The sequence below is a fragment of the Urocampus carinirostris genome, chromosome 15, assembly GCF_059441175.1.
Source record: "Urocampus carinirostris isolate Australia breed hairy pipefish chromosome 15, RoL_Ucar_1.0, whole genome shotgun sequence".
Lineage (NCBI taxonomy): Eukaryota > Metazoa > Chordata > Actinopteri > Syngnathiformes > Syngnathidae > Urocampus > Urocampus carinirostris.
Genome location: NC_142363.1, coordinates 17,684,680 through 17,699,756, shown reverse-complemented (window position 1 = coordinate 17,699,756; position 15,077 = coordinate 17,684,680). Strand labels below are relative to the sequence as shown.

The window sequence follows — 15,077 nt, the reverse complement described above, 5'->3', positions numbered from 1 at the left end:
GCAGTGCCACAAGTCCATCTTACTTCTAACAGCTACGTAACAACTCTCTCAAGCCACCCCTGCCAAGCCTGTAGCTCACAGATGCCATTCTTTACCCATAAAACAGATGACCTGAAGCTACAACTCATTGAGAAACAGCTACATTCGGAATGGTTGTATTTTAATAATTGCAGAGACCTGGGTCATTCCAAGGATACCCGATGCTAGGATGCAGCTGGCCAGCAGCTCTCGAAATAGCTTTCTTACACTAAAAGAGAAGCCCTTCCATTTCATTGTACTTTTGTATAATGACAATAAAAACTGTCATTCAACTGCAATTCTGTGTTTTTATTTGTAGATCTATAGTTGTTATTTTGAGATAGATAGATAGATAGATAGATAGATAGATAGATAGATAGATAGATAGATAGATAGATAGATAGATAGATAGATAGATAGATAGATAGATAGATAGATAGATAGATAGATAGATAGATAGATAGATAGATAGATAGATAGATAGATAGATAGATAGATAGATAGATAGATAGATAGATACTTTATTCATCCCCGAAGGGAAATTCACTTTTCCAGCAGCATCCCTAAGCTGAGAACAATCGAAAATAACTGAGAACAATCGAAAATAACACGGGAGCTGCTGGAGTGGCTGCCATTTGTGACGGCGCCGGAGAAACGATTCAATTTGAATCATGTACAAACAAACAAACAATTGAATAGTCGTATACTGTAATTGTTAAGAATGTCTTCTCAAGGAGAGTTTGACCCTTTGGGGCTTTTATGAAGGAGCATTGCTACTTTGATGATTTTTATGTTTCGCGAGGGGTTCTGGTCCCCATTAATTGGATAACCGAAGGATAATTGTAGGAAATGCTTGCAGAAGAGTGTAGCATGGGCATCTTAGCTGGAAAACAGGTCAGACAATAGCGTTGAGGCACTATTATGATTCACAGATTTGACTCCGGCATTGTGTTCAGAGTTCTGATTAGCTTATGATAGTATGACGGCACAGTAGTTATTTGTAAAACGGTACACTACATGTACTTTTAAAACAAATGCTTGGGCATGTAAATATGATTTGTTCCTTGGTGTCAGTGTATAATAGAGTATCTAATCGTATAATGATTGTAAAAATTAAAGGTTTCGAATTCACAGATTTTGCCTAACACGGGTTCTTTTTGGAACGTAACCCCCCTGCGATAAGCGAGGGCTTACCGTATTAAGTATAATATTCGTTTCTGCTCCGGGTCTTTAAAAATTATGAGGGGTTATGAAATAAAATGTTATTCCAGTATTACTTTTTAGAAAAAAAAAAATCAGTAAGAAATCAAATTAATTCTTTTGGGGAGGAAATCACCGATATTTTCATGAGGCTACTGCACGGTAAAAGTAATTTTTGGACCAGTTTAAAAATGATAAGAAAATGATTCCATTTATTATTTTTAGTTGACCTGAATGTTTCATTTTTGGATGTGGAACACAATACTTTAATCCATCAGCCTCAAATTCCCACACAGTGAATGCATTCGGAAGAGCCAAAAATGACAGACAAAATCAAATGTTTTCTGTGTCACTGCTCGCAGGCAGAGAGAGAAAAAAAACTTGGAATTCAAATTGTGTCTATTTTGGAGGCCTTTGTTCAATTCGGTGCCATCACACTATTGAGACTCCAAATGGGACCAGTACTTACATTGCTGACTAAGTAAATGCCTCGTCCTCTTGAGGATGCTACAGGTTTAATGATCCATGGGCCCTTGTCCTTAGCATAACAACCTGAAAAGGCGAACAGGGTGTAGAAGAACACCATTTTTAAAAACTCCCGTTTAAATTTACATCACATGGCATTTATTGGGCCTTAAATTGTTGACTTGTGCCTCATTTAATGCTTATGAAGAACAGACATACTTACTGCAGAATTCCTGGTATTCCGATGGAAGCACAAAGGTCTGCGGAACTATGTGGAAGTTTTTAAAACCGTGGGCCTCCTGCATTCGTTGGATGTTTTTATAAAGACGATCTTTGCGGGTCAGTTCATACGACCTGCAAAAGGACGTGAGAGAGGTGAGTGGGAAATGTCTTGATGGAGTTTGCGGCAAAGGTTAGGTTACTCTGTAGGGTATGTACGGAATATATTAATCCAGAACAATTCATTAAAGCGTTGTAATATTATTTTATATATATATATATATATATATATATATATATATATATATATATACAGTGGGACCTCGCTACTTCGCGGTTCCACGTTCGCGGGTTCAGAGTTTCGCGGGTCTAAAAAATAATAATAATAAAATAAAATAATTTTTAAAAATACAAAATTAAATAAATAAATATTAAGCATTTTTGAAGGGGCGTCGCTACTTCGCAGATTCTCATTTTTTGGTTTTGGTCCCCATTAACCGCGATAACCGAGGGATTACTGTATATATATATATATATATATATATATATATATATATATATATATATATATATATATATATATATCAAGTCAAGTCACATTTATTTATATAGCCCTTAATCACAAAAATGTCTCAAAGGACTGCACAGCATTACCATTACAAAATTGCACAATTACCTGATCTTAAACCAGCATGTGGGCAAGGAACAACTCAAAAACCTCAGTGTGAGGAAAAAAGAGAAACCTTGAGAAAGGACCTCCCATGTGGTAATCCCCCCCTTCCCTAGGTGTGAATGAGCGAGCGAATTGTATGTCCCCCGTGTGCCCTGTGACTGGCTGGCAACCAGTTCAGGGTGTCCCCTGCCCACTGCCCGAAAAAAGCTGGGATGGGCTCCACTGCCCCTGCAACCTTACTGAGGATAAGCGGTGCAAAAAATGGATAATGGATATATATATGTATATACATAAATATACACACACACACCGGCGCCATATCCCCCTAGTGGGAGGTGGCTAGAGTCAAGAACAGAGTCACATATCTGACTCTTTCTGGGAGATTGATTCAGAGGAGGGGATTCCCAGCCCCCTCGCTCAACCCAACTGATGTATTGGGAGTCATTAGGTGACCAAACCCCTGACGCCAAGCTGGTTGTTGTAACATTTACATCATATATAATCATGGTTGTATGAGTTTTCAACCATAATATTGTTATCACTTTATTATTATTGATCATTTTAAGGTTTAGTAGCCATTCAAAATTAGGAGAGAATACATCTATTGATTTTAAATTTGGCAAGCTTTCAGACAAGGAATTCCAAACTGTTCTAAAGGCCCTCCCCTAAGCCCTTTCTTTATATAAAATGTCCTAGGTTATGCTAGTAGATCAGCACTGGTGTGAAAACATGATTGCCCTATAGTGACAATGATATGTACAGTGTATAATCGTCATATAACAAACTGGTATCCCATGCAATCCCCTGTCCAATATTAAAAACAGAATACACTTATCATGTATTTCTCCTTCATTTATTTTGTGGCAATGATTGCGTATACCATTATCAATATACAGTCATTCATTCCCAGATCAAGCGCTTATCTAGAATGTATTTTATCACGAACGAATGTTAACCATCAGAAATAACCGAACACTAATTAATCCGTTCCCGGCCACCCAAAATCGTCCTACTTAACCCTAAACAGCAATAAAAAAAAATCTTCCTCATCACTAAAAACACATTAAAATAGTAATTAAAAAAAATCTTCCTCATCACTAAAAACACATTCAAATAGTAATTAAACATTAAAATACAGTGAGAAGATAAACAAGATGATAACGAAATAAAATGCAAGTTTGTTATGAGCACTTACCATTACTAACAGAGGTGTATTAGTAGTGGTGCACAATACAAAAAGGATTGCAAAAAGACCCTTGCAAATTAATTGTCATTTTTAAACTACATTATAAATAATTTTGAGTTTATACGTAGGTGGCAAAAACATTACTAATTACAAAAAACAAACCCCAGGTGTAAATAAACCATAAACGGATATCAAACAGGTCTTTTTACCAAATAGACTGCTTCTAATTCAACGATTATACAGTATTGAGTTCAATATTTTGATTTTGTCATTTTCCAAGTATTCATTGTGTTTTGTCAATTATATATAATTTTGATAAGATTACAATCATTTCCTGACTACTTGAGTCAGTTAGGAGTTGAACTTACGTGGGAATGGCCAAATTTATGTAAAAATCTATACTACAGAGCAAATACACTCACACAAATACAAAAAAAGATTCAAATAAGCAATTAAGAAAGATAATATTGAAATTTAACTGAAGGGTATTTTTTTTCCTACCTAGGAAAGTGGTTGACCTTTTGGAAATCCTGAAGGGTTCGCAGTATGTAAGGCTTCAGATGGGCTCCTGTCCACATGAGATTGAAATTGTTGCTATTTGAGTGAACCTGAATTAAAAAAAAAAAGATTTTTAGATTAGCTGGATCACATGTGACTGTCATCACGGATACAAGCAGCTGGATACTATGTGAGAAACTGTCCCTATACTGGGGAAATGCACGCCAGTCTTCTGAAATTGTGACAATATAATTACTGACGCACATACTCATTATCTGAATTTGTTTTGCTTGATTCCAGCCACTCATTAGGACGAAAGTTGTGCTCACATGAGCGCTGGACGTCTAGAAGAAACAGATGTTTGCAATAAAGCCTTATTAAAGTCTAGGCCCCGGCCATTGCCGGTGTTAGACACTCGTCTGCCTTTGATGACGGTTTTCTGGGAGTCAAGAACGATTCAAATGGGATAAAAAGAGAATGAATTGTAACGGCTTGAAAGGGGCAATAACAGGGATTGTACAGCCTTGTGAAACCAGATTAATGCTGTTGAGGTCATTTTGGTTCTTTCCACGCAAGCTTTCCCAGGCTCGTTATTATTTGGGTGTGTGAGGGCAGCCCTGGTCTATCCTACGTTGAGGAGCTTGACAGAAATAGCACAAATGGTCGTTTTGGAGTTAATCTTTTACATTCGTCTCATTTAGTGGAGAGTATTACCTCATGGAAACCATGATTGGTCAGGATCCCCCGCACCAGACGACTCTCTGTACGCACGATTTTGAAGGCCATGTTGTATCGCTCTAGGATATGGCACAGATTAACATATAATTGACAGTGGAACCAACCATACTGCTAATATGGTGCAAACGGTACAGCTGAGGTGTCCGAACTTTTTTTTTACTCTAAAAAAGTTCATGTACGGTAGACCTCCATTATGGGGTGACTCATACCTGTCAACCTGTAGGTTTTTGCCGTACATTTATTATGCATTTTAAGACGTCTACGAAGTACAAGAAAATTTGTACGGAAAACCGCAAATTTGTAAATTATGGGTACCATCCAGTATACACAGACTATCACGAAACAGCAAATCAATCGAGTCAAGTCAGTTCGCCGCGGTCGCCTCTATCTCGGCATCAATTTTTTTCGTTGCAAATGAAGCGAGCGGTTTGATGCTACTGTGCACAAGCGTCTGTTGCCTGGGGATTTCCCATCATGCATTATTGAATATCGGATTTCATGTGGTAGTTGTGTAGTGAAACGAAGTTCGTCTCATTTTAGAGAACAGTCTTTTTCGGCTCAACTCGTTAAAGAGAGCTCTCAAACGGCTCACTTGCTCTGCTGCATTATATTACAAATTATTATGTTGTATAAAGAAGTTTAGAAAAAAAGGAAGTTTAAAAGGAGAAAATGAAAAAAGACAGGTTTGTGGTTATCCCTTTAATCAGTATATCACCAACAATAATTTAATAAAGAAAATTAATTAATAATTTGAATAAGAAAATGTATTATTTTACTGAATTACATTTGCATGTATTTATCCTTCTACAGTGAACGTCCAAGATACTTAATTTTTGAACTTCTTTTATAATAAACCTCATTCAAGTCGAGCAACTCAGCATCTCACAACAAAATGTTAATTAATGTATATGATATAACGAAACACATGTACAATATAACATGTTAAACTACATGAATAAACACGTTTGAAAAAAAAATATGGTGTAAGAGTATTTTGTATTTTGTAAGGGAAAATACGACAGTTTGTAATGGCATGGAGCCGTGGAGGCTGACAGGTATGGGTGACTTCGCTTCACGACATTTTTTTTCATTTCAGAGAGTGGAATAGGAAGTTTTTTGGGCCCATCTTTAGAGCATTTCTCCCACTATATGACATGAACATCAAATTTTCTTGTATGCCAAAAAACTCAACTTTGTGCGCTTGTAGAGCTACATCTCTAGGAAGCCTGTCTGCTTTTGGTTGACTTAATCTAAAATGCTAAACTGCTATATCAGTGTTATTCAACCACTGTCCCACGGCACAGTAATTAATTGTCGTATTGTGTCAGGACCAGAACGGAGACAGGACCCACTTGCGTTATGTTTCTCTCAGTTTTATGGTAAGAAAGGAAAGGGTTGCACCCACGATCCGGTGATCGGTGGTCGCGAGAAGCAGATCGCTCTGAACGCTAAAGTGGGACTTCCGTGGCGAGCAATGGCGGTGTCGGGAACGGGAAAAAAGGGTCAGTAGCTGGGACAGGAGAGCAAAGAACGTGGTCAGGATCGGAAACAAGTTGAAAGTCAGGAGAGAAGTGTAGACGTGGTCAGGATAAAAAAAAAAATGGGTCGAAGCCGGGAAACAGACGGGAGCAAAAACAGGTGGGAGTCAGGGTTGAAAAAGCTTGCCTAGTATACACTGAGGTTCGTAGACGGACTGACAACAGGTGACAGATAGACGTGGGTTTAAATAGTGACAGGGCGCAAATCAGAGTCCGAGGCAGTTGGCGCCATAGGAGCGGGCACAGGTGCATCACATCGGTAAACATGACAGTATTGTGCCATCGGAGATGATCCAATTTGTGTGCTTGTGCGGTCTAGCGAAAGCTAGCTGTTATTTGGAGTTACTTTTGCCGTGGGATTTTGTCAATGAAAGAAATGTGCCTTGGCTCAAAAAAGGTTGAAAAACACAGGTTTTGGATTCTATCAAGGCGTCATTAAAAGGCTGATATGCTATTCACTGAACTAACTCCCACAATGCCTATTCATTCAGTTAAGAATATTATGTGTGTAGAAAAGATTTTGCACGTCAGTGACACAAAACTATATTTTTTGTACCGTGTTTGTTCGCTATGGGTTCCAGTGATGCTAATGGGGAAGTAATAACATGATAACCAGGGAAGCGATGCTTGCGATTATCAAGAAATACGAAGAAAGCACACAAATCACTACACGTTTAGTTGCATGGCCGTAACCATTCAACAAGCGGGACTATTATTTAAAAAATGAAGGTATTAAAGATAATTTAAGAAAAGATCTTCGCAAGTGGAAGTTTTTGAATCGGTTTCATTTTCAATCCAGCATTGCCATCTCCACTTCCCTCTGGACTCCACTAGACCAGCTCAAGTCACATAACACCAAAGGTAGGTAAAATTAAATTTTTCCTTGACATGTGTATGTATGGCAGCACGGCGGCGCAGTGGTTAGCGCATGTGCGGCACAGTTCTAAGGTCTTGGGAACCTCCTGTGTGGGTTCAAATCCAGCTACCGGACTTCCTGTGCGGAGTTTGTATGTTTTCCCGTGCTTGCGTGGGTTTCCTCCGGGCACTCCGTTTTCCTCCCACATTCCAAAGACATGCATTTCATGTGGATTGGCCGGTCCAAATTGTCCCAAGGTGTGAATGAGCGAGCGAGTTGTCTGTCCTTGTGTGCCCTGCGATTGGGTGGTAACCAGTTCAGGGTGTCCCCTGCCCACTGCCCGAAGATTGCTGGGATGGGCTCCAGCACCTACTGAGGATAAGCGGTGCAGCTAATGAGATGTGTATGTATTTGAAATGTGATTTAATCACACACACTTACACACAGGTATATTACACATTTGCTGTACTTATTAAATACAATTTTTCTGTTTTTATCCATTTTTTTATCCGAGGTACCAGGGGTTAGGCTATTTCACTTTGCGATCACTACCTCAGATTGGATAAATGGCGTATCCTGAGGGTCTACTCTACACGGTAAATTTTTGTTTTGGTTTTTCTTTTTTACCAAGTTTACCAACATTTGTTCTTTAGTTTAGTTAAGGTTTAGTTTAAAAGGAAACACAAAATACAAGTCGAGCTGGGTCAAAAATGAACCGAGTACCTGGATCAACCTACTCAAGTGTTTGGGGTTTGACCCATTCGGAAGATTGTTTTCATACAAATAAACTGACTGACTGTATTACGAGTGTTTAGACCTTTAAAAAAAGATCAGTTTTAATGGGGAAAGGTTTTACGATTTAAAAATAGAAAATAGTCACAGGATAGAACACTTTTGTAATATGCAGGTACAATTTATAGTGCATGTCGTGGATTGCTGGAAAATTCTCGGTTGGACACATCAGCAGTACAATATTTTAAATCGCTATAAAGTACCTCCTCCACCAAAGATGGGTCCATCCTTTGAGACAATGGCTTCAGGGAAAAATAAGAAGATTGGGGTTGTCCTACTGAGGCCACTCCAGGCAATACAAGGATGGTCACTAGTCATAAAAAATATATACATATACAGTACAAAATGTCATGTATGTTACATTTTTTTCAAAATCACCATGAGGAGCAGCTGGACAAAAACAAAACTCACACACTGTACTAAAAATTATATAGAACAATATGAATTCCCAGACAGTTTGCTTATCAAACTGAAAATATGATAAGACAGCATGTTTTTGTGGATGAACTCAATCGGCCGTGGCTGCACTGATAAGGTTGGAAGGTATGTAAAAGATACCGCACCCCCCACTCCTTGGTTAGGTATCCAGTGGTTAGGTATCCAGGTTTGATACACAATAGATCAGATGTCATAATTTTCTTTTGTTTACTTTAGGGAAAAACCATATGAAGGCGAGCAACATATTATGTGCGAGGGATTTAGCTGATAACATCAGACAGAAGTCAAATGCAACCTCATTTACTCCAGATGAGTTATGGATATATTTTAGTTAGAACATATTTTTCATTTATCATTATCATTAATCCACTGCCCCCATTATTACAGTGAAACCCTTTCTTTTATTTGTGGTAATATTACTTGTTAGGCATCAAAATTTTATACACAATAAATAAGATGTCATATTTGCTGTTGTTTACTTTAGGGAAAACCACAATGAATGCCAACAAAATATTGGGCTACGGATGAGACTGATAATTACAGACTGAAGTCAAATGCTAAATTAAATGCTCCCTCAATTGTTATACTGTTCTCCCTGCAGATGAATGATGGTTATACAGTACTCAAGTTGCAACATAGTTTTAATTTAGTGCATATTGTACACGTTGTGTCAAAACTCTTAATAATAGAGTGGAGCTACAACTGTATTTTTTTTCCTTTTGAAAGGTATTATCACTTTTTTCATTGCCAAATTTAAGCACAAGACATTCAAGGCCAATTTTAAATTTCCCCAGTACCACTAAAAGAGGAAATCTGGTGTGAATCATGTATTTCTCGGAGCCACAAATATATCTGCAATTTACATATGCGATTTTTAATCTTGCATGTGCATTTATCAAGACATGATTTAAAGATCTTAAGTAAATTGTGAATATATTTGTGGATCTCAACAATACTTGTGTTAATATTTTTTAGACAAATCTCTCCCCATATAGATGTTGGGAAAAAATGACAGTAGTATGTAGCTTATATTTTCAGTTGTTCTTCCCATTGCAATTTACCAAAGGGAAACACTACCTTAATTTTTTGCATGGCCCATAATTGATACATAATCCTTGCTCTAATACACATTTCATAGTGCCCTGTTTAGGTTTAGCATGCAACTGTCCTCTTGTGCACAACCCGTAGGACAATGCCATAAAAACGATTGCCACCTGCCGTTAAACGCGAGGGAAGATCAGTGTCGATGTAATTTTTCAGCAGACTTGTTGAGAAACCTGGCAACAATTTTAAGCATTTACAAGCACTTCACCGAAAACTTAAGCAATTTTCAATCATTTAAAACAAAGCATTATAATCAAAGCATTTTCGAGGATTTCAAGCAACCATACGAACCTTGTTTTTATGATGTGTAAAGGAAAACACTTATTCTTCTGAGTATGTTTTCAATGTTTTATTTCAGTAAACATATTCAATCTGCATCTTATTGACATTCCATTTTATTAACCCTTGTGTAATGTCCATGTTGTTGTTACCAAGAAATGTTTACCTTATCCCAATTACAAGCCGTATAAACAATAAAAATTGTTCATATTTGCCCCTTTACCTTTCTGAAGTCAAATTTACAAGTTCTTATTTAAATTGTAATTAAGAAAATCAATTAAGAAATATTAAATGAAATGTAAAAGTTAGAAAATAAAGCTTGATTTTGTTTGGCATGTGAAGTTGTATGTATGTAACCTTCTGGGCTTTTTCTGGTGAAGGCATAGCCACAAATGTTTGGACCCTCAAGCTTCAGTTTTACGACGTGAGGTATGATTGTTTCTTTAAAATTTGTATAACTGTGAATATTTATGAGTATGCATGGTACACTTTAAACAAATGCTTGGTTGAAGTTTTAACACTGGCGCACAAACATAAAATTTCTACTGTAAAGACTATGGTCCTGCGACTGGTTGGCACCCAGTTCAGGGTGTCCCCTGCCCACTGCCTCAAGACAGCTGGGATGGGCTCCTGTACCTTCCACGACCCTAGTAAGCATAAGCGTTCCAGAAACTGGATGGATGGAAGACTGCACGGCGACTTGTTTTATGTGTGTATACCCTGACACATAGCTTTTACGGTGTTAAGGTGAAAATAATTCTGCTGCAACCAAAATAAACACACTGTATGCATTATTCAAGACTCTCTTTGGGGATCCAAGTGTTGCTACATGATTTATCATATTTACACTAAATTGTGCACACCACTTAAAGCAAAACGTGGGTGATAAGAGGAAATTGTTGTTTGATAACCGTTTCATGAATACAATGTGAGACTGTGTCAAGAAGACAAATGAATGGATGACGTAATGCATTTCATCAAACAGCACAAGACCTGACAACTCACTCATATTCGTCCTCAGAGGAATCGGAGTCCTCCTTATCCCGGGCAACAGCAGGCATCTCTAGAGGGAGAGCTCAAATCCTGCGGGGATCAGCTACCTGCCATTGCAGCTCCCTCCTGAGGCCAACCAAGACAAACACAATATGCTTGAATTATTTCTTTATTTTCATCTCCGTAATGAAAAATGATGCGACTCCTGTAAGAACGATCATAATGTAGCGTCATTCTAAAAATATACCACCATAACATCAGCGTGAGATAGTATTTGTATTTTACAGAATTCAGAAAGACAAATTTTGGCTAGGAGAAATTGACACGCGAAAAATGTAAACAAAATATAAACGACCGTTATGTGATTTTTAAGCTAAGCAGGGAATACTGAGAAGTAAGATAATATATGCAGTGCACTACATTAAAACGACAAAATCATGAAACTTGCCTTTATATCAGGGCATCTGCTTAAAGCTAACTAGCTTAGTCGTGCAGGAAGAGTTGCTAATCTTTCTCCTTGTTACTACAACAACTATGTAGCAACAGGGTACGACGCATGCGCACTTAAAAATTTGCTTTCGGTTTTATTCTTGAAGTGTTCTATCATAATAACGCTGAGTGATAAGAATTCCTGACATTTGATTAAATAAATATCCGAAATATATAAATAAAAGAGGATTTATAGAATCATACAAGGTGATTCATAACTAAACTTGTGTGTTTTTATTTTTGACGGAAGTACAAGTCGAAACGAATTACTCTCTTGCTTTTCTTAGACACCCTTTGATAGGCAACCAACCTATTGCAGTTTTCTTAAATTTGATTGGCGAATATTTAAAATGGGACGAACCAGAGCTAGATTTGACAAATTGCATCGATGGTATGATTCCATAGGACCATTCTGACAGATTTGTCATTGGCTGCTACCTAGTCTGTGCGAAATACACTTCTCGTTGCTTCGTATCGCCCTCAAGAAGTATACATTTGCTTTGCTGTACGCTTAGAAATGTAACCATAAATGATTTTATTGTTGTGCATTGCAAAGATTTAAAGCAACATACCTTTTCCCTCCTTGAAGATATACAGGTACTGCATATCACTCTGCTCAGGTAAAACATTTGACAGGTGACATCTAGCATCTTATTTGCAGCTTTGACAGTTTTGTTTATTGAAATATTCTGTGCAATATTGTAATGAATATTGCTTGCAGGAGCTGCAGAAGAAATGGGTCGCTTCTTAAACGTCTTGCGAAGTTGGCTTGTGATGGTTTCCGTCATCGCGATGGGAAACACCGTGCAAAGCTTTAGAGATCACAGCTTTCTGTCGGAGAAGCTTTACACGGGGACGCCTGAATTTGGTGAGCTATTACGAGTTAAAATATACGATAACCTGCCATAAAAAAACATCTGCAATATTAATTTGAAGTGTGCACTTTAATGAAGATTACGTGGTTGATGGCTGTGTTTTGCTGCTGTTGGTGTCGGTGGATTTGTTCAGACCGAGGACAATCGACTTTGGCCTGGACGGATCTATTGACACTAACAAAGATGTTATATAATGAAATTGTGAATATGTTTGATTTTCGAGAAGGTTTGTTCAAACCTCACTTTGTGTTTGCTGTTAAAAACGTAATATTGGAATATAATATTGTGAATGTGCTTAATTGCTGTTGAGATTGTCATGATTGTTTTCTGTTTTTAGTGTCAATAAATTTGTTCAAACCAAAAAAAACGTGGTGGTGAGACAGGATAAATTTCCTAATATCTGAACGATGTTTTTGGTGGCACAATTAAAATCAAATTATGAAGTAAGCGCAATGTCCACCTATTTTGTCCATCACGAGGGTAGGCCATTTGCTGTTGACATAAAATTGCATCACAACCAATCGGGGCTTACCTGTTTTCTTTTAAAGGGGCAGTGTGTATTATTTGACCACTATATGTAGCTGTACTGTAGGGGTGGCGAACCCGGTCCTCAAAAGCTGCATGTCTTGGTGATTTCTCTGCTCCAACACAGGGGAAGCCAATTTTCAGCTTGTTAGCAAGCTTTGTGAGAGCTGGATAATGATCCAGAGGCGTGTTCAGGAGAGTAATCAGACATGTAGTCGCTTGTTAATCGCTTGCCGCGCACTGCTGAACGTTTTGTAATCGCTCACTGTGATTGCCTTACTGATCCAAAATGGCCGACGACAGTACAATGGATTTCGTTCTACAGCTTGCTTTGAGCGAGTTGGCTGATATGAGCGACAGTTCGCATATTGACACAGTTAAGGTTATCCTAAACGCAGTGGAAGGGTCATACCTGTCTTGCATTGTTCACAAACATTACCAGGCAATGTAAGACGATATATTACATCGCCAACAGCACTCGTCAGGGTGAGATCCTCCATCTTCTGCACTGTCGACGCCATGTTGGAAATCAAAGTAAGCGGTCTTTCTCCCGTGATTACTTGGGCACGCGAGCGCTCAATAATCACTGGCCGTTCAGAAGCTAGCGATAGCTAGCGATAGCAATCGCTCACTCTCCTGAACACGCCTCTGGTGATTGGAATCGCCCGTATTGGAGCAGGGAAACTCCCAACACATGCAGGACATGCGGCTCTCAAGACCGGGTTGGCCACCCCTGTTGCACTGTGTTAAGAAATGAAATGATGTGCATTTATATAGCGCTTTTCAAGTCAATGACTTCCCAAAGCGCTTTTCAATGTGCTCCACATTTCCCAATAGTGGCCTTGTATTGCAGCCTTGTAAGACGCTAACGTGCTTATTGGGTGTATTAGGGGTTCAGTGTCTTACCCAAGGACACTTCAACATGTAACACGGACGAGCCGGGGTTCGAACTGGGATCCCAAGACGAGCTCTCTACCTCCTGAGCTACTGCCGCTACTGAAAATGAGTGCACAAGAAAGAATACAAAACTATGGGGACTCAAGTGACCAAATTGCACCATTTTTCTTTTCTTTTTTAATGCCTAGCCTTTCGCAAGCATTCTGGGTACCCATAGTAGCAAGATTACAGGCGTACATGTCAGCTCCCTCTAAGTGAACCTCGTATTCTATAAAATAAATGCAAATTTCTTGACCTACGAGTATTTTTAGAAAGGCACGTTTACATAAAAGTTAATGTAATTTCGTTTATTGTTTTATTGGTAAATGGTCTCCATTTATATAGAACTTTTAAAAAGCGGTGACAGCCATGCAAGGCACTTACCTGCTAATCAGGTGCATTAGGGAATCAGTGTATTGCCCAATGACTATTTCACATTTAACATGGTTGAGCTGGGAATCCGACCTTTGACTTCTTAGTCCCAAGACGAGCGCTCTACCTCCTTAACCTTGCATATGTTTACACTTTTATTTAGTCAACGGTCTTCAAGCTCGGACATTTGGCATTTGGACACTGCTGTCATCCATCATTCGCTGTTATTGTGCCATTGACATACAAAACAAAATGTAAGATTTATTATTATTTATTTATTTTTCATTTCTGTGCCTTGTTTACATCATTAACAATTCCCATTATGTCACTGGCAGGTTGTATCACATCACATTGTGGACATTTTTCCTGGCGCTTGGTCATTTTCTGTCTGAGGCCTTCCTTTACAAAACTGCCCCACTCACTATCGGGGTAATGGCACCACTTATAGTGGCCAGTAAGTATCTGTTTAAATGTTATTCCATGATGTTAAACAGAGGCTGTGGCATGACATTCATGCAACGTTTGTTTTTCCAGGTGTCTCCATTTTAGCAATGCTGATTGGATTCCAGTGTTTTCCAGAGACTCCCGAGGAAACAGGAGCGCGGCAGAAGAAACGAAACTGAATGAGAGTCCACCAAAAATCTTTGGATGGATTGTAGTGTACTTCTTCTATGATGGTTTATTTTAACAGTATTTCCTACTGGTATTTGTCTTAGTCACGAGAGGTCTTAGAGGGGAAGACACAAGATTTATTTTTTGAAAAACATTGCAGAAACATCACAAGTCTTTCTCATTAATGTTCAATTTTAATATCATACAAACCAACTGGACTCCATTTAAGTTACAGTACGTGAGATCCCCTAGAACAGTGTTTTTCAACCAG

The 15,077-nt window shown here is 38.4% G+C and overlaps 2 protein-coding genes across 7 annotated transcripts in view; one reads left to right on the top strand and one right to left on the bottom strand.

The window, feature by feature from the left end:
* ttll5 (tubulin tyrosine ligase-like family, member 5) overlaps nt 1–11,254 on the bottom strand; it is a 118,014-nt gene extending 106,760 nt beyond the window's left edge. The window contains exons 1-6 of one of the 2 annotated variants that reach the window (XM_088355210.1): nt 11,010–11,254; nt 8,387–8,493; nt 4,974–5,056; nt 4,263–4,369; nt 1,907–2,037; nt 1,688–1,770 (exon numbers count right to left, since the gene is read on the bottom strand). In XM_088355210.1, the coding sequence (XP_088211336.1) occupies nt 1,688–1,770; nt 1,907–2,037; nt 4,263–4,369; nt 4,974–5,056; nt 8,387–8,493; nt 11,010–11,065 (567 nt within the window). In that variant the 5' untranslated portion in view covers nt 11,066–11,254. The remainder of the gene's footprint in view (nt 1–1,687; nt 1,771–1,906; nt 2,038–4,262; nt 4,370–4,973; nt 5,057–8,386; nt 8,494–11,009) is intronic. The other variant, XM_088355208.1, reaches the window with a different exon arrangement.
* Nucleotides 11,020–15,077, top strand: erg28 (ergosterol biosynthesis 28 homolog). Of its 5 annotated transcripts, none has more exons than XM_088355221.1 (6): nt 11,020–11,204; nt 12,076–12,122; nt 12,208–12,354; nt 14,358–14,448; nt 14,530–14,648; nt 14,729–15,077. In XM_088355221.1, exons 1-6 carry the CDS (start codon nt 11,191–11,193, stop codon nt 14,815–14,817), a joined length of 507 nt encoding a protein of 168 aa, XP_088211347.1. In that variant the 5' UTR covers nt 11,020–11,190; the 3' UTR covers nt 14,818–15,077. The 5 variants fall into 5 exon arrangements, with proteins under 5 accessions (XP_088211347.1, XP_088211348.1, XP_088211352.1 ...); XM_088355222.1 differs by having other exon boundaries at nt 11,021–11,204; nt 12,076–12,106; XM_088355226.1 differs by having other exon boundaries at nt 11,021–11,991.

Excerpts from the sequence above, each read along its gene's own strand:
- erg28 (XM_088355221.1), top strand. Across the intron at positions 12,123-12,207 it reads TCAGGTAAAACATTTGACAG|GAGCTGCAGAAGAAATGGGT; the intron begins GTGACATCTAGC and ends TATTGCTTGCAG. Across the intron at positions 12,355-14,357 it reads CACGGGGACGCCTGAATTTG|TCAACGGTCTTCAAGCTCGG; the intron begins GTGAGCTATTAC and ends ACTTTTATTTAG.